Raw genomic sequence first — 24,269 nt, forward strand, 5'->3', positions numbered from 1 at the left:
AGACCTTCAGCTGACGGAGAGCGAGAAAGAAAGGCTGACACACGGACGTCACCTTCTGATCAATCACCTCCTTCTGATCAATCACCTCCTCTTGATCAATCACCTCCTGCTGATCAATCACCTCCTGCTGATCAATCACCTCCTCCTGATCAATCACCTCCTGCTGATCAATCACCTCCTGCTGATCAAACACCTCCTGACTGATCAATCACCCTCCTCTTGATCAATCACCTCCTCTTGATCAATCACCTCCTCCTGATCAAAACACCCTCCTGCTGATCAATCACCTCCTGCTGATCAATCACCTCCTCCTGATCAATCACCTCCTCCTGATCAATCAACTCCTCCTGATCAAACACCTCCTGCTGATCAATCACCTCCTGCTGATCAAACACCTCCTGCTGATCAATCACCTCCTCCTGATCAATCACCTCCTGCTGATCAATCACCTCCTGCTGATCAATCACCTCCTCCTGATCAATCAACTCCTCCTGATCAAACACCTCCTTCTGATCAGTCACCTCCTGCTGATCAATCACCTCCTCTTGATCAATCACCTCCTCTTGATCAATCACCTCCTCCTGATCAATCAACTCCTCCTGATCAATCACCTCCTCCTGATCAATCAACTCCTCCTGATCAATCACCTCCTGCTGATCAATCACTTCCTTCTGATCGATCACCTCCTCTTGATCAATCACCTCCTCTTGATCAATCACCTCTCTCCTGATCAATCACCTCCTCTGATCAATCACCTCCTGCTGATCAATCACCTCCTCTTCATCACCTCCTCCTGATCAATCACCTCCTCCTGATCAATCAACTCCTCCTCGATCAAACACCTCCTGCTGATCAATCACCTCCTGCTGATCAATCACCTCCTCCTGATCAATCACCTCCTCCTGATCAATCACCTCCTTCTGATCAGTCACCTCCTGCTGATCAATCACCTCCTCTTGATCAATCACCTCCTCTTGATCAATCACCTCCTCTGATCAATCAACTCCTCCTGATCAATCAACTCCTCCTGATCAAACACCTCCTTCTGATCAATCACCTCCTCTTGATCAATCAACTCCTCCTGATCAATCAACTCCTCCTGATCAAACACCTCCTGCTGATCAATCACCTCCTCCTGATCAATCACCTCCTCCTGATCAAACACCTCCTGCTGATCAATCACCTCCTGCTGATCAATCACCTCCTCCTGATCAATCACCTCCTCCTGATCAATCACCTCCTGCTGATCAATCACCTCCTCTTGATCAATCACCTCCTCTTGATCAATCACCTCCTCCTGATCAATCAACCCTCCTCTGATCAATCAACTCCTCCTGATCAAACACCTCCTTCTGATCAATCACCTCCTCTTGATCAATCAACTCCTCCTGATCAATCAACTCCTCCTGATCAAACACCTCCTGCTGATCAATCACCTCCTCCTGATCAATCACCTCCTCCTGATCAATCACCTCCTCCTGATCAATCAACTCCTCCTGATCAAACACCTCCTGCTGATCAATCACCTCCTGCTGATCAATCACCTCCTCCTGATCAATCACCTCCTGCTGATCAATCGCCTCCTGCTGATCAATCACCTCCTCCTGATCAATCACCTCCTCCTGATCAATCACCTCCCTCCTGATCAATCAACTCCTCCTGATCAAACACCTCCTGCTGATCAATCACCTCCTGCTGATCAATCACCTCCCTCCTGATCAATCACCTCCTGCTGATCAATCACCTCCTGCTGATCAATCACCTCCTGCTGATCAATCACCTCCTCCTGATCAATCACCTCCTGCTGATCAATCGCCTCCTGCTGATCAATCACCTCCTCCTGATCAATCACCTCCTCCTGATCAATCACCTCCTCCTGATCAATCAACTCCTCCTGATCAAACACCTCCTGCTGATCAATCACCTCCTGCTGATCAATCACCTCCTCCTGATCAATCACCTCCTGCTGATCAATCACCTCCTGCTGATCAATCACCTCCTGCTGATCAATCACCTCCTGCTGATCAATCACCTCCTCCTGATCAATCACCTCCTCCTGATCAATCAACTCCTCCTGATCAAACACCTCCTGCTGATCAATCACCTCCTGCTGATCAATCACCTCCTCTTGATCAATCACCTCCTCCTGATCAATCACCTCCTCCTGATCAATCAACTCCTCCTGATCAAACACCTCCTGCTGATCAATCACCTCCTGCTGATCAATCACCTCCTCTTGATCAATCACCTCCTCCTGATCAATCAACTCCTCCTGATCAATCAACTCCTCCTGATCAATCACCTCCTCCTGATCAATCACTGGATCAATGAGCTGAACAGAGGAAGGCGACTCGCCGTGGCGCTTTACCTTGTCGATGATGTCGGGCCGGTTGGTGGCGGCCATGACGGTGACGTGGCGGAGCGGTTCCACGCCGTCCATCTCCGTCAGCAGCTGAGCCAGAACGCGGTCGCTGACGGCGCCGGAACCCGGAGAGCTGCAGGAAGCAGAGCGGAGCGAGAAGGTGAGAGGAGGGAGGAGCCAAGATGGACGACGGCGAGGACCGAGGGTGTGAGGAGAGGAATTCTAGCTGGATGATGAACACCAACGAAGAAGAAAAGATGGATGAAGGATGGATTCATCACAATCCTGCTGGAACGTTCTGCACCTGCTGAAGACCAAACCAGCACCGGCAGCAGAACCCTGGAGCAGAACCCACTGATTCATTCAACCTGCAGACTGAACGAGGTCACGGGGAACCAGAGGATCATGAAGGTTCTCTTGCAGAACAATCTCTAAGCTCTCCTTCCATAAAGGCGTGGAGGAAGCAGCACACCCAGAACACCTCCACTCACTTCCTCTTGTTTCAACCTGCAGTTTCCCAAATCCTTCAAAGTAAAGTCCAGAAGTTTAAAACCAGAACCTGTAAACTTCCTGCCAGAACCCTCTAGGAACCTGAGGATCCAGTTCTAGTTGTTGATGTTCGTCTCTAATAAAAACTTCCTGGAGGAAGTTCCTCTTCACACTCAGACTAACTGGTATTTCCAGCATTTTATTTTGGCGGGACATCCCCGGTTTGTTGACGTCTCAGCGTCCCAGAACCTCCTGAAGGTTCCCGAGGCTTCGTGTCACAGATTCCTTCCATCCATCATGGACCATGGGTATAACTTAGATAACCAGGATCACCCTGAAGTATAACTTAGATCACCAGGATCACCCTGAAGTATAACTTAGATCACCAGGATCACCCTGAAGTATAACTTAGATCACCAGGATCACCCTGAAGTATAACTTAGATCACCAGGATCACCCTGAAGTATAACTTAGATCACCAGGATCACCCTGAAGTATAACTTAGATCACCAGGATCACCCTGAAGTAAACAGGGAACTTGGACAGGGTGAGGGGAGCGTGCTAACCACTTCACCTCAGAAGATAAAATCGATCTCTGATCAATAAAATCAGGAGTCACTGACTCAACTATTAGTGGTCTTAACTAGAGGTCTGCCCCCAGACCAGTGACCAGTGCAGCTCAGTGACCAGTGAAGACCAGTGACCAGTGCAGACCAGTGACCAGTGAAGACCAGTGACCAGTGCAGCTCAGTGACCAGTGAAGACCAGTGACCAGTGCAGCTCAGTGACCAGTGCAGACCAGTGACCAGTGCAGCTCAGTGACCAGTGCAGCTCAGTGACCAGTGAAGACCAGTGACCAGTGCAGCTCAGTGACCAGTGCAGACCAGTGACCAGTGCAGCTCAGTGACCAGTGAAGACCAGTGACCAGTGCAGCTCAGTGACCAGTGACCAGTGCAGACCAGTGAAGACCAGTGACCAGTGCAGCTCAGTGACCAGTGACCAATGCCGCTCAGTGACCAGTGACCAGTGCAGACCAGTGACCAGTGACCAGTGCAGCTCCTACCTTCCTCGCTCACTGGCCAGAGCGTCGATCTCATCGAAGAAGACGATGGACGGAGCGACGGCTCTCGCTTTACGGAACACCTGCAGGCAGGAAGACGAGACAGTGACTCACCAGTCAGGAAGTGTGAACGCACACAGAGGAAACACCACTATGGATTACACCCTCACCCTCTCACTCCATCACCCTCTCACTCCTTCACCCTCTCACTCCTTCACCCTCTCACTCCTTCACCCTCTCACTCCTTCACCCTCTCATTCCTTCACCCTCTCACTCCTTCACCCTCTCACTCCTTCACCCTCTCATCCCTTCACCCTCTCACTCCTTCACCCTCTCATTCCTTCACCCTCTCACCCCTTCACCCTCTCACTCCTTCACCCTCTCACTCCTTCACCCTCTCACTCCTTCACCCTCTCATTCCTTCACCCTCTCACTCCTTCACCCTCTCACTCCTTCACCCTCTCACTCCTTCATCCTCTCATTCCTTCACTCTCTCATTCCTTCACCCTCTCACTCCTTCACCCTCTCACTCCTTCATCCTCTCATTCCTTTATCCAACAAAGAATATTTGAGTTTGTTAGAGAAACCAAACGCACCTCCCGGACCGCTCGCTCAGACTCGCCCACGTACTTGCTGAGCAGCTCTGGACCCTGAAACACAAGTGACACTGTCTTAGTGTGTGTGTGTGTGTGTGTGTGTGTGTGTGTGTGTGTGTGTGTGTGTGTGTGTGTGTGTGTGTGTGTGTGTGTGTGTGTGTGTGTGTGTGTGTGTGTGTGTGTGTGTGTGTGTGTGTGTGATGATTGAGAGGACAAACATTGGGGTCAAAGGTGACTGCAGAGGAAGTGAGGCCTTCAGGTCATCAGATGAACGTCACTGTCAGTCGATAATCTGTTCATGTTTACTAATCCCTCTCATTAATCCCACATTAATCCCTCACTAATCCCTCTCATTAATCCCACATTAATCCCTCTCATTAATCCCTCATTAATCCCTCACTAATCCCTCTCATTAATCCCTCATTAATCCCTCTCATTAATCCCTCTCATTAACCTCTCATTAATCCCACATTAATCCCTCTCATTAATCCCTCACTAATCCCTCTCATTAATCCCTCTCATTAATCTCTCATTAATCCCTCTCATTAATCCCTCTCATTAATCCCTCATTAATCCCTCTCATTAATCCCTCTCATTAATCCCTCTCATTAATCCCTCATTAATCCTGCTCAGGAGCGGTTTTATTGATTTACGACCACCGATCAACTAGAAAAGTCTTCAAACTGAATGTTGGATTAATTCGTCTGTTTATTAGACGTAAATGTAAATGAAGCGGTTTTATTTGGATTGAAATGTAGAGTGTATGTATTTATGTTTGTGAAGAGGAGGAGGAGGAGGAAGAGGAGGAGGAGAAAGAGGACGAGGATCAGGAGGAAGATGAGGAGAAGGGAAAGGAGGAGGAAGAGGACGAGGAACAGGAGGATGAGGAGGAAGAGGAACAGGAGGAGGATGAGGACGAGGAACAGGAGGAAGATGAGGAGGAGGAAGATGAGGAGGAAAAGGAGAAGGAAGAGGAGAAGGAACAGTAGGAAGATGAGAAGGAGGAAGAGGAGGAGGAACAGGAGGAAGATGAGGAGGAACAGGAGAAAGAACAGGAGGAAGATGGGGAGGAGGAACAGGAGGAGGAAGAGGAGGAACAGGAGAAAGAACAGGATTAAGATGGGGAGGAGGAACAGGAGGAGGAAGAGGAGGAACAGGAGAAAGAACAGGAGGAGGAAGAGGATGAGGAACAAGAGGAAGAAGAGGACGAGAAACAAGAGGATGAGGAGGAGAAGGAACAGGAGGAAGATGAGGAGGAGGAAGAGGAGGAGGAACAGGAGAAGGAACAGGAGGAGGAAGAGGACGAACAAGAGGAGGAAGATGGGGAGGAGGAACAGGAGGAAGATGAGGAGGAGGAAGAGGAGGAGGAGGAACAGGAGAAGGAACTGGAGAAGGAACAGGAGGAGGAGGAACAGGAGGAGGAAGAGGACGAACAAGAGGAGGAAGATGAGGAGGAGGAACAGGAGGAAGATGAGGAGGAGGAAGGGGAGACGGATCAGGAGGAAGATGAGGAGGAGGAAGAGGAAGAGGAGGAGGAACAGGAGGAGGAAGAGGAGAAGGAACAGGTGGAAGATGAGGAGGAGGAACAGGAGGAGGAAGAGGAGAATGAACAGGAGGAAGATGAGGAGGAGGAAGAGGAGGAAGATGAGGAAAAGGAACAGGAGGAGGAACAGGAGGAAGATGAAGAGGAGGAACAGGAGGAGGAACAGGAGGAGGAAGAGGAACAGGAGGAGGAAGAGGACAAGGAACAAGAGGATGAGGAGGAGAAGGAACAGGAGGAAGATGAGGAGGAGGAACATGAGGAAGATGAGGAGAAGGAACAGGAGGAAGATGAGGAGAAGGAACAGGAGGAGGAAGAGGAAGAGGAACAGGAGGAAGATGAAGAGGAGGAACAGGAGGAGGAACAGGAGGAAGATGAGGAGAAGGAACAGGAGGAGGAAGAGGAACAGGAGGACGAACAGGAGGAAGATGAAGAGGAGGAACAGGAGGAGGAAGAGGACGAGGAACAAGAGGATGAGGAGGAGAAGGAACAGGAGGAAGATGAGGAGGAGGAACATGAGGAAGATGAGGAGAAGGAACAGGAGGAAGATGAGGAGAAGGAACAGGAGGAGGAAGAGGAAGAGGAACAGGAGGAAGATGAAGAGGAGGAACAGGAGGAGGAACAGGAGGAAGATGAGGAGAAGGAACAGGAGGAGGAAGAGGAACAGGAGGAGGAACAGGAGGAAGATGAGGAGGAGGAAGAGGAGGAGGAAGAGAAGGAACAGGAGGATGAGGAGGAACAGGAGGAGGAAGGGGAGGAGGAAGAGGAGAAGGAAGAGGAGAAGGAACAGGAGGAAGATGAGGAGGAGGAAGAGGAGGATGAGGAGTAACAGGAGGAGGAAGGGGAGGAGGAAGAGGAGAAGGAAGAGGAGAAGGAACAGGAGGAAGATGAGGAGGAGGAATAGGAGGATGATGAGGACGAGGAATAGGAGGAGGAAGAGGAGGAGGAAGAGGAGAAGGAACAGGAGGAGGAACAGGAGGAAGATGAAGAGGAGGAACAGGAACAGGAACAGGAGGAGGAACAGGAGGAAGATGAGGAGGAGGAACAGGAGGAGGAACAGGAGGAGGAACAGGAGGAGGAACAGGAGGAAGATGAGGAGGAGGAAGATGAGGAGAAGGAACAGAAGGAGGAAGATGAGGAGAAGGAACAGGAGAAGGAACAGGAGGAGGAAGATGAGGAGAAGGAACAGGAGAAGGAACAGGAGGAGGAAGATGAGGAGTAGGAACAGGAGGAGGAACAGGAGGACGATGAGGAGGAGGAAGAGGAGGAAGATGAGGAGGAGGAAGAGGAGGAAGATGAGGAGGAGGAAGAGGAGGAGGAAGAGTTCTCTAACCTCAGTTAGAGAACCATCAGTTCTGAAATCCTCCGTCTGCCACAACATCTAATCTCATAGATTAGAAATGAAGTTGAATTGAATTAAAACATCAGCAGAAACTATAATAACTAATATAACTAATATTACTACTACAACTAAAATAAGTAATATTACAACTAATATAACTAATATTACTACTATAACTAAAATAAGTAATATTACAACTAATATAACTAATATTACTACTACAACTAAAATAAGTAATATTACAACTAATATAACTAATATTACTACTATAACTAAAATAAGTAATATTACAACTAATATAACTAATATTACTACTACAACTAAACTAAGTAAGATAATCTAGCTATAACTACTAACTAATATAAGCATGGAGACCTGCCACTAGTTCTGCTTCAACATTCTAAACATTTCTAACGACTGAAGCATCAACACACGACTCTTCCTCCTCTTCCTCATCCTCATCATCATCCTCCTCCTGTTCCTTCTCCTCATCTTCCTCCTGATACACAGACGATACACAGACGATCCAGACGATACACAGACGATACACAGACGATCCACAGACGATCCACAGACGATCCAGACGATACACAGACGATACACAGACGATACACAGACGATCCAGACGATACAGAGACGATACAGAGACGATACACAGACGATACACAGACGATCCACAGACGATACACAGACGATACAGACGATACAGAGACGATACAGAGACGATACACAGACGATACACAGACGATACACAGACGATCCAGACGATACACAGACGATACACAGACGATACACAGACGATCCACAGACGATACACAGACGATACACAGACGATACACAGACGATCCAGACGATACAGAGACGATACAGAGACGATACACAGACGATACACAGACGATCCACAGACGATACACAGACGATACACAGACGATACACAGACGATCCACAGACGATCCACAGACGATACAGAGACGATACAGAGACGATACACAGACGATACACAGACGATACACAGATGATACAGAGACGATACACAGACGATACAGAGACGATACACAGACGATACAGAGACGATACAGAGACGATACACAGACGATACAGAGACGATACACAGACGATACAGAGACGATACACAGACGATACACAGACGATACACAGACGATACAGAGACGATACACCGACGATACAGAGACGATACAGAGACGATACACAGACGATACAGAGACGATACACAGACGATACAGAGACGATACACAGACGATACACAGACGATACACAGACGATACAGAGACGATACAGAGACGATACAGAGACGATACAGAGACGATACACAGATGATACAGAGACGATACACAGACGATACAGAGACGATACACAGACGATCCACAGACGATACACAGACGATACACAGACGATACACAGACGATACAGAGACGATACACAGACGATACACAGACGATACACAGACGATACACAGACGATACAGAGACGATACACAGACGATACAGAGACGATACACAGACGATACAGAGACGATACACAGACGATACAGAGACGATACAGAGACGATACACAGACGATACACAGACGATACAGAGACGATACACAGACGATACACAGACGATACCTAAAAAGCAGAACTCACTTTGACAGCCAGGAAGTTGAGGCCGCTCTCGTTGGCCAGTGCCTTGGCGATCATGGTCTTGGAGCAGCCCGGCGGCCCGTAGAGCAGAACCCCTCTGGGGGGCTGGATGCCCATCCTGCTGAAGGCCTCGGGGTGCCTCAGGGGCCACTCCACGGCCTGCTTCAGCTTCAGCTTCACCTCCTCCATCCCGCCCACGTCCGACCAGCGCACCTGGAAGGAAGCAGCGCCGGCAGGAAGTTAGAAAGTGTTTGTTAGTGTGGCTGTGGATCAGTGGGCTGGGCGGTCGACTCAGTCAGGGAGCTGCAGGTTCGATTCCCCCGGATCTACACGTTGAAGCGTCTAAAGCTACAGGAGTGAAATCCAGACCTGAAGGGACCTGGTCTCAGTCAATCTGTGTTCAAGCTGCAGGTTGACCAAGACTCGGGGACACGTCATCACATTCACACTGACAGCACAGTGAGTGTGATCTCATTGTGATCTGGTTTGATTCCACATAGAAACATAACATGTAAACACTGCAGCCATCATCATCAACACAAGAGAATCCAGACTGGAAAGTCTGATGGTCACAGACCAGATCACACCGGATCACACCAGATCAACCCAGATCACACCAGATCAACCCAGATCACACCAGATCAACCCAGATCAACCCAGATCACACCAGATCAACCCAGATCACACCAGATCAACTCAGATCAACCCAGATGAATCCAGATCAACCCAGATGAATCCAGATCACACCACTGGCTTGTTTCATGTAACCAGTTTTCTGAGTCTTCCTCACTTCAGATTATGGGTTTCTTGGTTCCATAACAGTCAGAGGTCATGACCTCTGGACTGCAGATTAGACACAATGAACTGATCAGGGTTCAAACTTTTAATCATTAATAAACTAGAATCCACAGTTAATCCACCCCCAATAACAATCTAACTTGGTGGTTTTATTTTGACAGTCACCGTAATGTGTGTGTGTGTGTGTGTGTGTGTGTGTGTGTGTGTGTGTGTGTGTGTGTGTGTGTGTGTGTGTGTGTGTGTGTGTGTGTGTGTGTGTGTGTGTGTGTGTGTGTGTGTGTGTGTGTGTGTGTGTGTGTGTGTGTGGCCTCAGTGAGAACTGAAGCCGTCGGCAGTCCGACCCCACCTGATCTCCACCCAGCAGCAGGAGGAGCAGCAGGAAGAGCCAGGAAGAGCTGCAGGAGGAGCAGCAGGAAGAGCTGCAGGAGGAGCCAGGAAGAGCTGCAGGAGGAGCATCAGGTGGAGCAGCAGGAGGAGCAAGGAAGAGCTGCAGGAAGAGCTGCAGGAGGAGCAGCAGGTGGAGCAGCAGGAGGAGCAAGGAAGAGCTGCAGGAAGAGCTGCAGGAGGAGCAACAGGAAGAGCCAGGAAGAGCTGCAGAAGGAGCTGCAGGAGGAGCTGCAGGAGGAGCAGCAGGAGGAGCAAGGAAGAGCTGCAGGAAGAGCTGCAGGAGGAGCAACAGGAAGAGCCAGGAAGAGCTGCAGAAGGAGCTGCAGGAGGAGCTGCAGGAGGAGCAGCAGGAGGAGCAAGGAAGAGCTGCAGGAAGGGCTGCAGAAGGAGCAGCAGGAAGAGCCAGGAAGAGCTGCAGGAGGAGCACCAGGTGGAGCAGCAGGAGGAGCAAGGAAGAGCTGCAGGAAGAGCTGCAGGAGGAGCAGCAGGAAGAGCCAGGAGGAGCTGCAGGAGGAGCAGCAGGAAGAGCCAGGAGGAGCTGCAGGAGGAGCAGCAGGAAGAGCCAGGAGGAGCTGCAGGAGGAGCAGCAGGAGGAGATGATCTCTGGCTAAACAAAGTGTGTAAACAGGAAGTCAGCTGTGAGCTGATGGTGATTCCAGATGTGCCTGAAGATGCAGGTGTTGCTGTAAATTCAACACTTTTGTTTCACCTTTGCCAACCAAGTTGTCCGAGAAGGTTGTTTTCATCTGCGTGTGTTTATTTATTTATTTATTGGTTTGTTTGTTTGATTTTCCTCATTTGAATATTGGATCATAGGAGCTGCATTCAGAATCTGCTGTGTCTGTGTGAGCTGGACTGGCTCCGCCCACACATGCCCATCTTGGGAAGAGGAGGAAGTACTTCCTCTCGTGGTGCCATGTGCCAGAGCAGAGCTGCCTAATTGTGGGAGGAGTCAAAGGGAGGGCCTACCTTGACTCTAAGGGCCATTTGGACCCGTTTCCCACTGAACAGAACACTGGGATGCTAACGGAACATGCTAATACGTGCTACAAAGACTGACTTCAAGCTCTCTTTGGTCGTCCCAGTTCGCGTCTCTCTCCCAACCACAACCGTCTCCATGTTCTCCTCTTCCTTTGTGGGGGTTTTTCTCCAAACATAAGAAAACCTCCAGAGGGACAGTTCTGTCCATGTTTAGCGCCGTTATTATTTTTTCTGAATGGACGGCGGATACTGAGGACGTTTCATCTCACGTCCATGTGAATGCAGAATAATGTCGAGTCGGCGCAGATTCAGCTCGTACAGTGGTGAGCAGTGTGAAGGCTTCGACAACGACTCTTCTCTACAGCTCATCTGTCGCTGCTACCAACTGGAGGAACCTTTCCACTGGAGGAACCTTATCCACTGGGGGAACATTTCCACTGGAGGAACTTTTCCACTGGAGGAACGTTTCCACTGGAGGAACGTATCCACTGGAGGAACTTTTCCACTGGAGGAACGTTTCCACTGGAGGAACGTATCCACTGGAGGAACCTTATCCACTGGGGGAATGTTCCAGAAACCGTCACTTCTTCACTTTTATGTCTTTCTGCTGCTCAGAGCTGCTCAGAGCTGCTCCATCCTGCTGCTGCCAGCTTCACTCACTTATTACAACTAAAGGAACGTTTCCACTGGAGGAACGTTTCCACTGGAGGAACGTTTCTACTTGAGGAACGTTTCCACTGCGGGAACATTTCCACTGGGGGAACGTTTCCACTGGGGGAACGTTTCCACTGGGGGAACATTTCCACTGGGGGAACGTTTCCACTGGGGGAACATTTCCACTGGGGGAACATTTCCACTGGGGGAACGTTTCCACTTGAGGAACATTTCCACTGGGGGAACATTTCCACTGGGGGAACGTTTTCACTGGGGGAACGTTTTCACTGGAGGGAGCGTTTTCACTAAAGGAACGTTTCCACTGGAGGACCATTTCCACTGGAGGACCATTTCCCCTGGAGGAACATTTCCACCTCTGGAACGTTTCCACTGGAGGAACCTTTCCATTGCAGGAATGTTTCCGATGGAGGAACCTTTCCACTGGAGGATCCTTTCCACTGGAGGAACGTTTCCACTGGAGGAACAGTTCCACTGTGGGAACCTTTCCACTGGAGGAACAGTTCCACTGTGGGAACCTTTCCACTGGAGGATCCTTTCCACTGGAGGATCCTTTCCACTGGAGGAACCTTTCCACTGGAGGATCCTTTCCACTGGAGGAACGTTTCCACTGGAGGAACGTTTCCACTGGAGGAACAGTTCCACTGGAGGAACGTTTCCACTGGAGGAACAGTTCCACTGGAGGAACGTTTCCACTGGAGGAACGTTTCCACTGGAGGAACAGTTCCACTGTGGGAACCTTTCCACTGGAGGAACAGTTCCACTGGAGGAACAGTTCCACTGTGAGAACCTTTCCACTGGAGGAACCTTTCCACTGGAGGAACAGTTCCACTGGAGGAACGTTTCCACTGGAGGAACGTTTCCACTGGAGGAACAGTTCCACTGTGGGAACCTTTCCACTGGAGGAACAGTTCCACTGTGGGAACCTTTCCACTGGAGGATCCTTTCCACTGGAGGATCCTTTCCACTGGAGGAACGTTTCCACTGGAGGAACGTTTCCACTGGAGGAACAGTTCCACTGGAGGAACGTTTCCACTGGAGGAACGTTTCCACTGGAGGAACAGTTCCACTGGAGGAACGTTTCCACTGGAGGGACAGTTCCACTGGAGGAACGTTTCCACTGGAGGAACGTTTCCACTGGAGGAACAGTTCCACTGTGGGAACCTTTCCACTGGAGGAACAGTTCCACTGTGGGAACCTTTCCACTGGAGGAATCCTGTTATATATATGTCATGTAAATGTTATATACCACTGGAGGAATCCTGCTCCAACCAAGGAGAAGTGGAGGTGGAGCGCCGGGCCCGGTGTTAAAGACGGGACCGTCCGGTGTGTTGGCAGCAGTACCAGGGACTCTTGTTGAGCTTCAGGATGAAGGGATGAGAGACGGAGAGAAGAAGGAGGTTTCTGTACCTTGGGAACGTCGACAGCCACCTCCCGCATGGCGCTGGGCTTGACCACGGTCATGGCCCACTGGAGGTCCTGCAGCGCCACCGTCACCGCCCCCGTCAGCTGCTGGTCGGACGCCGCCTGACTGGAATCTGCCAGCGCCCGTCTCAGAGCGTGAAGACCTGCAGGAGGTTCACAAGTATCTCAGCACACCAGGAGCAGAACGGGAGGAAACACTTCACATGAGTCTCATGGCGCTTTCCCACTGCCTCCTCCTCCACTCCACTCCACTGCCTCCACTCCACTCTACTCCACTCCACTGCCTCCACTCCACTCCACTCCACTGCCTCCTCCTCCACTCCACTCCACTGCCTCCTCCTCCTCCACTCCACTCCACTCCACTCCACTGCCTCCACTCCACTCCACTCCACTGCCTCCACTCCACTCTACTCCACTCCACTGCCTCCACTCCACTCCACTCCACTGCCTCCTCCTCCACTCCACTCCACTGCCTCCACTCCACTCCACTGCCTCCACTCCACTCCACTCCACTCCACTCCACTGCCTCCACTCCACTCCACTGCCTCCACTCCACTCCACTCCACTGCCTCCACTCCACTCCACTCCACTCCACTCCACTCGAAGCCTTTTCCACTACAGGTTAATACCTGCTACCAGGTACCAGGTACTTTCCTGCTACCAAGTACTTTCCTGGTACCAGGTTCTTTCCTGGTACCAGGTTCTTTCCTGGTACTAAGTACTTTCCTCGTACCAGGTACTTTCCTGGTAGCAAGTACTGGGCAGGATTCAGGAGCTCCACGAAGCGACTCACTACCAGGATCAGGAGGTCTCCCAGCCTCGATACCATTGGTGTTTTGGATTAACTGGTTTCCCTGTTAATTGGTGACCGGCTTCCTCCAGTGTCTCCTTTTCACAGCAGATGGACATTTCCATTAAAACTTAAAGTATTATAGCGTTTGTCTTATTTTAACATCAGCTGCTGTTAACAGCTGGTGGCAGTCGTCACCAGTTAACAGGGGCACCAGTGACACCAAAACACCGGTGAAGGACGATGTAAAAATCTACATTTTGTCTTAGTCCTAATCTGAGCTGATTTCCAGGAGGAGGTGTAGCTCCACTCTTTCACATGCATGTTGGTTCCACATCAGGAGACACAGATTCTATCGGGAGGATCACTTGTGCACAATGAGATAAAGCTCTGATGACTCCGCCCACATTACAGTGGAACTATATTTAATGGAAAACGAACAAAAATGAGGCGAGTCGAGGCGAGTAGGTACTAGTGGCCAAGATCTATCAGTGTCTTTACCTTCTTCTAGAAGGTTCTCATGGTTCCTCCGGACCGCTGACACTCAAACTCTTCTAATACACAACCAGAATTCATCTGATTCAATTCAACTTTATTTACAGGTACGTCTCAAAAAATGAGAATATCACGAAAATGTTCAATATCTGTTGTTTATTTGAGAAAGTCCAACCCAGATGTGACGGAGGCGGGTTCTGGCTCAGAGAGAGAAAACCCAAATGAGGATCTTACCTAAGATCAATAGAAAATAATATTTTAAACAATCTAGGTCTTGATAAAGTCTGTTCATCTCTCTGCACTCAATACTTGGTTGCTCCTTTAGCATGAAGTACTGCGTCTTAGGGGCGTGGCCTGGAGGCCACCAACCTGTGGAACCTGTGGAACCTGTGGAACCTGTGGAACCTGTGGTACCTGTGGTACTGCTCAGGTGGAATGAAGCCCAGGAAGCTTTGGTAGCAGCCTTCAGGTCATCTGGTGTCTCTCACCGTCCTCTCTTCAGAACCAGATCCTCTGCAGTACCAGCCTCTCTTCAGATCCTCTGCAGAACCAGAGACCCTCTGCAGAACCAGCCTCTCTCCAGAACCCAAATCTCTGCAGAACCAGCCTCTGGCCAGAACCACACCCTCTGCAGAACCAGCCTCTCTTCAGAACCAGATCCTCTGTAGAACCACACCCTCTGCAGAACCAGCCTCTCTTCAGAACCAGATCCTCTGTAGAACCACACCCTCTGCAGAACCAGCCTCTCTCCAGAACCACACCCTCTGCAGAACCAGCTTCTCTTCAGAACCAGACCCTCTGCAGAACCAGCCTCTCTCCAGAACCCAAATCTCTGCAGAACCAGATCCTCTGCAGAACTACACCCTCTGCAGAACCAGACTCTTCCGGTTGAGGTTTGGAAGGAGAGAAAAGCAAACTGGTTCAGGAAGGAGGAACCAAGAGCCTCCTGGAGGAGAGAGGGTGGAGGAGACAGGGTGGAGGAGACAGGGTGGAGGAGCTGGGTGGAGGAGAGAGGGTGGAGGAGACAGGGTGGAGGAGAGAGGGTGGAGGAGACAGGGTGGAGGAGACAGGGTGGAGGAGAGAGGGTGGAGGAGAGAGGGTGGAGGAGACAGGGTGGAGGAGACAGGGTGGAGGAGAGAGGGTGGAGGAGACAGGGTGGAGGAGACAGGGTGGAGGAGAGAGGGTGGAGGAGACAGGGTGGAGGAGACAGGGTGGAGGAGAGAGGGTGGAGGAGAGAGGGTGGAGGAGACAGGGTGGAGGAGACAGGGTGGAGGAGAGAGGGTGGAGGAGACAGGGTGGAGGAGACAGGGTGGAGGAGAGAGGGTGGAGGAGACAGGGTGGCTTCATGCAGCCTGTATCTGCAAGATATCTAGTTCTCCAGGCCTTCCTGCAGAACTGTTCTCCAACTATTGACTCCACTTTTGAACATATTTTTCTCCAATCTAAAGCATCTTTATCTTCATTTCTCTAAAAGCTCGTTGACCAACATCACCTAGATTAAATAATCCCCAAACTACAAGCCTTCCTCCAGCCAGGGGTCACAGGGGGGCCACAGGGTCATGGGGGGGGGGGGGGTCCACAGGGCCACAAGGGGGTCACAGGGTCACGGGGGGGGGGGGGGGGGTCACAGGGCCACAGGGGGGCCACAGGGTCACAGGCCCATGGGGGTCACGGGGGGGTCTCGGGGGGGGGGGGGGGTCACAGGGTCATGGGGTCCCAGGGCAACGGGGGTCCCAGGGCCACGGGGGTCACAGGGTCACAGGGGGGTAACAGGGTCACCAAGGTCACAGGGCCATGGGGGAGGGGGGTCACAGGGGTCACCAAGGTCACAGGGTCACAGGGGTCCCAGGGCCACGGGGGTCACAGGACCACGGGGGTCCCAGGGGTCACGGGGGGGTCCCAGGGGTCACGGGGGGGTCCCAGGGGCACAAGAGAGGAAAGTGTTGCCGCCCACAGAAGCAGCAGCTGGACGCTTGAGGCTCCAGGGTTTTCATCAACTGGTCCCTGGAGACTCAGGCTGGAACCCGCTGCGCTGCTGAAACCTCCAAACCTCCAAACCTCCAAACCTCCAAACCTCCAAACCTCCAAACCTCCAAACCTGCTAATTCCTCTTTTGATGGAGGGAAGAATTGGTCCTGTGTTACTGGGGGAAGAGAGCGAGAGAGCGGGCCAAGGGCATAGGAAGTGTTATTTAAGTGCTTAAGGTCTGAAAGCTTTCAGTGAACCTCTGAATAAAAGGAAGACGACAAAACCAACAGAGACGTCAGCGTCAAGACAGATCCTTTGTTCAACACAGGAAGAGAAGGGCGGGACATTTCTCCCAACGGTGGCGTGACGACTGACTGATGGTTCAAAGAGAAAACTCACAAAAACAGACGGAGGCCCCGCCCACATCAACCAAAAGCATCTTTTTTCTCCCGGCGTTCTGAGAAAAACCTCCGTCCACACCCCACCGTGAACTCAGCTCAACGCCACTCAGGGCATGTAGTACATATGCCAGGACTTTAGGGGCGCTGTGACTCTACAATACTACAAAAACGCACAGCAAGGCAGAGCGAACATAGAAATATAGATGTAGACTCCTGAATCCTGATCAATGACTTGTATATACCTCTGAGTTCTATAGGTCTGTGATCCTCCTTGTCCTTCCTGCTCCTTCTCCTTCTCCTCGTCCTCCTGCTCCTTCTCCTCCTTCTCCTGTTCCTCCTTCTGCTGCTCCTTATCCTCCTTCTCCTGCTCCTCCTTCTCCTCCTTCTGCTGCTCCTTATCCTCCTCCTGCTCCTCCTTCTCCTCCTGCTCCTCCTCCTGCTCCTCCTTCTCCCATTGCTCATCCTTCTCCTCCTGCTCCTTCTCCTGCTCCTCCTTCTCCTCCTTCTGCTGCTCCTTCTCCTCCTCCTGCTCATCCTTCTCCTCCTGCTCCTTCTCCTCCTCCTGCCGCTCCTCATTCTTCTTCTGCTTCTCCTCCTCCTGTGTGTGTGTGTCTGTGTAGTAGTATTATTATAAATAATACTACTACTCATGGTTTCCAGTATGACTCAAATCATCTTCTCTGTTGACGGATGTTTTGTTCTGCAGAGCAGCGACTCAGTCTGACATCCTGCTTGATCAACATACCAGAGACCTGGACTAGGAACCTGATCAACATACCATAGGCCTGGACTAGGAACCTGATCAACATACCATAGGCCTGGACTAGGAACCTGATCAACATACCATAGGCCTGGACTAGGAACCTGATCACCATACCAGAGACCTGGACTAGGAACCTGATCATTATACCAGAGGCCTGGACTAGGAACCTGATCAACATACCAGAGACCTGGACTAGGAACCTGATCAACATACCAGAGACCTGGACTAGGAACCTGATCAACATACTATAGACCTGGACTAGGAACCTGATCAACACACCCAGGATCTCTGTTTCCTGGTTGACTGATCCAGACACTTTGGATCCTGATCCCCGACACCACCAAGCAGGTTATCAACTCACTGCTTCAATCCAGAACTACGTGTACGCGTTCACCTGAAAGGGGCGGAGCTTGCAGCGTGTGACCAATCACAGAGGGAGAAACCCTGCAGAGCAGCTGACTTTACCATAGAGGAGCAGTTAATCTCTGAGATTATGAAGAATTCCAACACATCCAGCAGCTCAAAGCAACACTGCTGCTGCAGCCAGAACCAGAACCTTCCTGACTAGTTAATCCTGACTTGGTGAGATTAGAGCAGATTAATTCATGGGACAATAGAACCGGAGTCACTGTCACTTTATTCCAGCAGAACGGTTCCAGGCAGAGCTTCCTCACTGCTCTTCTTTTACTTTACATTTTACCTCCACTGGTTCTGAGGAGGAGGTTCCTCCGTGTGAGTGTGGTTCCTGTTGGAATATTAATTCATCACCGTGACGACAGGAGAAGTTCTGCTTCCATTAATTCATGGTTCTGCAGTTCTGTCAGCGTCAGCATTATTATTAAGATCATTATTCCAGATCAACCCTCGAGGAGCCAAACAGACCTGGAACAACAGTCAACCAGAACCAGAACCAGAACCAGAACAAGAACCAGAACCAGAACCAGAACATCCTTCAAAGCTCAGAGACCAGGATTTATTAGGTTCTGTCTAAAAGATGGTTCTAGATACGTTCTCTTCTCCTCTCCGCTGCAGCTCAGAGCTCAACCTGCCCACCAATCACCATCATTTAAGAATGGGCGGGGCATTTCCCAAGAGATCTGATTGGTCAGGAGGCGGAGCTTTACACTCACTGTGATCTTATCCAGAACATATCCTGCTCCGGAGCAGACATTCAGAGTCAGAAATGCTTAGTTGAGCAGAGAAAGTCAAAGTAAGTAGTTGTAAACTGTGTGACTCGGTGAGGAAGACTTTTTAAGAATCTCTTTAACTTGGAGCTTCACTGGAGGTTGAACTGTTATGACCTGGTTCTAACCCCATCATGGATTATTATTTATTTTTATTGAATTTCTTGTTTTTGATCAGCTATTTCCAAGGCTCAACATTGTTACGGGATCAACTCCTATATGGTGGTTATAATGTTGTGGCTTAAAGGGTGTGCACACTTTACTTTGGAGTTCAGTAGTGTCACTGGACCTAAATAAAATCCTGCCCCACCAAGTCTTTCCATCTAGAGACGCCACTGCCAGTGACACCATCTCCTTCCTCCCACTAAGCTTGACCCTCTCTTCTCCTTCCTTCGGACTCTTCAGCCTCGTCACTCAGGCCTCCAGCATGGAGCCAGACTCTGCTCAGCCCTGATGGCTTTGAGTTTGAACTAACAACCTGTAACACCTGAACCATCACTCCTCCTACATACCCTCTGGTATGAAGATCTCACCTGGTCCACCTGGTTCTTCAGCCTCTGCCAGGTGAGATGATGGGAGAGTACTAGGATTGTTTCCTTTCAGTGAGCAGCAGGTAAGAAAACATCTCATCAATGAAGTTTGAGAGTTTCTACCTAACATAGGTTTGATTTGTCTACTTGTCTTCCTCTGTATTGCAGCAGATGTTGGAGATGCTGAAGGAGATGGAGGAAGTCCCAGGAATCCAGAAGGAGGACCAGAGACTCGTCCGTTACCTTTTGATGTTTTGCTCCCAGAAGTAAGATGATCAATGGAATGGAGGACATCATAGAAGTAGAGTACTCAATACTGTGAGTCTTTGTAAACCTCTCTACCTGCACCTTGTCAAGGTCTTTCAGATCCTCATCATCATCCTGATGAAGGTCCTACAAGGCCTGAGGCAGAGGTCATCATAGCCAGAGGGAGAACGTTCTAACATGTTCTCACAGGGGAACCAACCGGACATGACAGTGGAGCTGAAGGTGGATTGAAGCCTCCTGTCCTGATCAGTCTTCACAGAGTGGATCTCTCTCTTATCTGTCTGTCTGTCCTCTCCTCTGTCCTCTTCTCTCTCCTCTGTCCTCTCCTCTGTCCTCTGTCCTCTTCTCTGTCCTCTTCTCTGTCCTCTCCTCTCTCCTCTGTCCTCTCCTCCGTCCTCTTCTCTGTCCTCTTCTCTGTCCTCTCCTCTCTCCTCTTCTCTGTCCTCTCCTCTCTCCTCTCCTCTGTCCTCTCCTCTGTCCTCTTCTCTGTCCTCTGTCCTCTCCTCTTCTCTGTCCTCTCCTCTCTCCTCTGTCCTCTTCTCTGTCCTCTGTCCTCTCCTCTGACCTCTCCTCTGTCCTCTCCTCTGTCCTCTCCTCTGTCCTCTTCTCTGTCCTCTTCTCTGTCCTCTCCTCTCTCCTCTGTCCTCTCCTCTCTCCTCTCCTCTGTCCTCTTCTCTGTCCTCTCCTCTCTCCTCTGTCCTCTTCTCTGTCCTCTGACCTCTCCTCTGTCCTCTTCTCTGTCCTCTCCTCTGTCCTCTGTCCTCTTCTCTGTCCTCTTCTCTGTCCTCTTCTCTGTCCTCTCCTCTGTCCTCTTCGCTGTCCTCTCCTCTGTCCTCTGACCTCTCCTCTGTCCTCTCCTCTCTCCTCTTCTCTGTCCTCTCCTCTCTCCTCTCCTCTGTCCTCTTCTCTGTCCTCTGACCTCTCCTCTGTCCTCTCCTCTCTCCTCTTCTCTGTCCTCTCCTCTCTCCTCTGTCCTCTTCTCTGTCCTCTCCTCTGACCTCTCCTCTGTCCTCTCCTCTGTCCTCTCCTCTGTCCTCTTCTCTGTCCTCTTCTCTGTCCTCTCCTCTCTCCTCTCCTCTCCTCTGTCCTCTTCTCTGTCCTCTCCTCTCTCCTCTGTCCTCTTCTCTGTCCTCTGACCTCTCCTCTGTCCTCTTCTCTGTCCTCTCCTCTCTCCTCTGTCCTCTCCTCTGTCCTCTTCTCTGTCCTCTTCTCTGTCCTCTGTCCTCTCCTCTGTCCTCTTCTCTGTCCTCTTCTCTGTCCTCTGACCTCTCCTCTGTCCTCTCCTCTGTCCTCTCCCCCCACCCGGCCAGCAGGAAGCCTCCACCTCTGAGTCTGCTTTCAGCAGGTCTCTTCCTGTTAGAGGGACTTCTTCCTTTCCACCGTCGCTCATGTGGATTAGTTGGGTTTTCTCTATTAAAGTACCCTGTGCTTGTATACAGTTGTGCTCCTAAGTTTCCATACCCGGGAGAATCTATGATTTCTTGTCCATTCTTCAGAGAATATGAATGAAAACACAAAACCTTTCTTCCACTCATGGTTGATGGTCGGGTGAAGCTATTTATTGGCAAACAACTGTGTTTACTCTTTTTAAATCAAAATGACAAAAGAAAGTACCCATTGCCCCCCCCCCCCCCCCCAAACATCAGTGATGCACCTCCGTGTTCCACAGTAGGAATGGTGTTCCTTCCATCATAGGCCGTGTTGACGCCTCTCCAAATGTAATGTTTATGGTCGTGGCCACAAAGTTCAGTTTTGGTCTCATCACTCCAAAGGACTTTGTTCCAGAAGTGTTGAGGCGTGTCTCTGTGCTGTTTGGCGTAATGGAAGCAGGATACTTTGTGACATTTGCAGAAATGGCTTTCTTCTGGCTACTCGCCCATGCAGCCCATTTTTCTTCAACCGCCTCCTTATTGTGCATCTTGAAACAGCCACACCACGATGTTCCAGAGAGTCCTGGATTTCAGCTCAAGTTATTTATAGATTTTTCTTTGCATCTCGAATAACTTTCCTGGCAGTCGTGGCTGAAATCTTTGCTGGTCTACCTGACCATGGTTTGGTTTCATCTCATTTTCTACTTCTTATCAGCGTTTGAACACTGCTGATCAGCATTCTCAATTCCTTGGCTATCTGTTTATACCCCTGTCCTGTTTTATGCAGTTCCATTACCTTTTTCTCACAGATCCTTTAACAATTATTTTGCTTTCCCCATGACTCAGAATCCAGAACCGTCTGTGCAGCTCTGGATGGAAGATGAACGGTCTGTCAGAAGCCCAGAAAGTCACTGACCTTTTATACACACACACTAACTACAAACAAACAGGTCAGAGGTCAGGATGGGAACCTGGATTAGCCATTCTAACCTGTTAGTGTGTTACCAGGTCAAAGTCACTGGGGGATGTAAACTTTTGATCAGAGTCATTTGGGTACTTTCTTTTGTCATTTTGATTTAAAAAGAGTAAACACAGTTGTTTGCCAATAAATAGCTTCACCCGACCATCAACCATGAGTGGAAGAAAGGTTTTGTGTTTTCATTCATATTCTCTGAAGAATGGACAAGAAATCATAGATTCTCCCAGGGTATGGAAACTTAGGAGCACAACTGTATATAATAAAGAACAATGACATGATTAATGATGGTTTGATTCTTTTAAAGGTGTCATAAGTATTTGTTGAAGGTTTGTCATGGACATTTCCTCCTTCCTGCTGAAGAAACTACAGTTATTCTCCATTCTGGTCCTTTGTTTTTCTTCATGCAGCCACATTGTCACTGGATGAATGAAGGAGGCAGATCAGTTTGGTAGCTGACCTCTGACCTCTGACCCTGAGCTTCTCTGTGGTTACAGCTGACCTCTGACCCTGTGTGTGTGTGTGTGTGTGTGTGTGTGTGTGTGTGTGTGTGTGTGTGTGTGTGTGTGTGTGTGTGTGTGTGTGTGTGTGTGTGTGTGTGTGTGTGTGTGTGTGATGTTGTTTTCAGGAGTAAATCAGTGAAAGAGAAATGAAAAAGGAAAAACTTTATGTCGTTTTTGTCGCATGATTATCTGTTACAATATTCCACAAAATTACAGGAGGATCAGATTATCAGAGGACTCTGGACTCAGTGTTGGATTCCCTGTGGTGGTGCAGTGGTGCAGTGGTTTACTCACCTGCCTCCTTGCACACGGCCCCCAGGTCGGCTCCCACGTATCCGTGTGCGGCGTCAGCGAGTGTCATCAGCTCCTGGCGGGTGGCGCTGCAGCGGGCGGAGCTCAGCTGCTTGGTCAGGATGTCTGCTCGCTCTGCAGCGCCGGGAACCCCCACCTGCAAGGGAGACACGTCAGAGCTGCTCCACCCTCAGGGCTGCTCCACCTTCCAGTCCTACTCCACACTCGTACCTCCAGCTCCTTGTCGAAGCGTCCAGGCCGCCGCAGCGCCGGGTCCAGGGCGTGAGGCCGGTTCGTGGCTCCAAGGACCAACAGCTGACCTGATTCACCCTCCTGTGAACACATGAAGAATCTCAACCAGCAGCTTCACACTGAAACCTCACTGAACACTCACTCTCTCACTCACTCACTCACCTACTCACTCACTCACCTACTCTCTCACTCACTCACTCACTCACCTACTCTCTCACTCACTCACTCACTCACTCACATGCTCACTCACTCACTCACTCACATGCTCACTCACTCACTCACTCACTCACTCACATGCTCACTCACTCACCTACTCACTCACTCACATGCTCACTCACTCACTCACTCACTCACTCACTCACATGATCACTCACTCACTCACTCACTCACTCACTCACCTACTCACTCTCTGACTCACTCACTCACTCACTCACTCACTCACCTACTCACTCTCTGACTCACTCACTCACTCACTCACTCACTCACTCACTCACAACAGCAGCTCTATGACGGAGGAGAAATGTTGAGAACATCAGAGTTCAGAAGATCAAGATTCTGATTCAGTCGATACACATTTGGAATGAAGGAGAAACAGATGAGATGAACGGATGAGATGAACGGATGAGATGATCGGATGAGATGATCGGATGAGATCATCGGATGAGATGATCGGATGAGATGATCGGATGAGATCATCGGATGAGATGAACGTCTGTTGTTCTAATCAATACGACTGTTGACAACTCTTCAGCTTGTTTATTGTTACTATTGATCAAACAACCACAACGTTTCATATCTGATGAAACTAAACGTTTCTCCACATCAGAGGATCATTCATGTTCTCATCCTACGACTGACTCATGTTCACTCATTCATCTGCTGCTTTCCACAACCACACTTTGTTTTGACACCAGATGAAACTGATTGTTAATAACTGGCGGCTCTGTGACACCATGAACAGAGCTTCAGAGGTCCTCCACCAGGTGACACCATGAACAGAGCTTCAGAGGTCCTCCACCAGGTGACACCATGAACAGAGCTTCAGAGGTCCTCCACCAGGTGACACCATGAACAGCGCTTCAGAGGTCCTCCACCAGGTGACACCATGAACAGAGCTGGTCCTCCACCATGTGACACCATGAACAGAGCTTCAGAGGTCCTCCACCAGGTGACAATATGAACAGA

At 50.1% G+C, this 24,269-nt stretch overlaps 1 protein-coding gene across 1 annotated transcript in view; it reads right to left on the minus strand.

Annotated features, from left to right (window-relative positions):
- Positions 1-24,269, minus strand: part of afg2a (AFG2 AAA ATPase homolog A) — a gene marked incomplete at its 5' end in the record, with an annotated part of 94,684 nt that overhangs the window by 60,016 nt on the left and 10,399 nt on the right. The window contains 7 exons of the mRNA XM_080465534.1: positions 2,369-2,495; positions 3,915-3,994; positions 4,508-4,561; positions 9,035-9,244; positions 13,280-13,437; positions 22,836-22,989; positions 23,064-23,165. Of these exons, the coding sequence (XP_080321660.1) occupies positions 2,369-2,495; positions 3,915-3,994; positions 4,508-4,561; positions 9,035-9,244; positions 13,280-13,437; positions 22,836-22,989; positions 23,064-23,165 (885 nt within the window). The remainder of the gene's footprint in view (positions 1-2,368; positions 2,496-3,914; positions 3,995-4,507; positions 4,562-9,034; positions 9,245-13,279; positions 13,438-22,835; positions 22,990-23,063; positions 23,166-24,269) is intronic.

The sequence above is a fragment of the Lipophrys pholis genome (genome assembly GCF_963383615.2).
Source record: "Lipophrys pholis genome assembly, chromosome: 6".
In the NCBI taxonomy this organism is placed as follows: Eukaryota; Metazoa; Chordata; class Actinopteri; order Blenniiformes; family Blenniidae; genus Lipophrys; species Lipophrys pholis.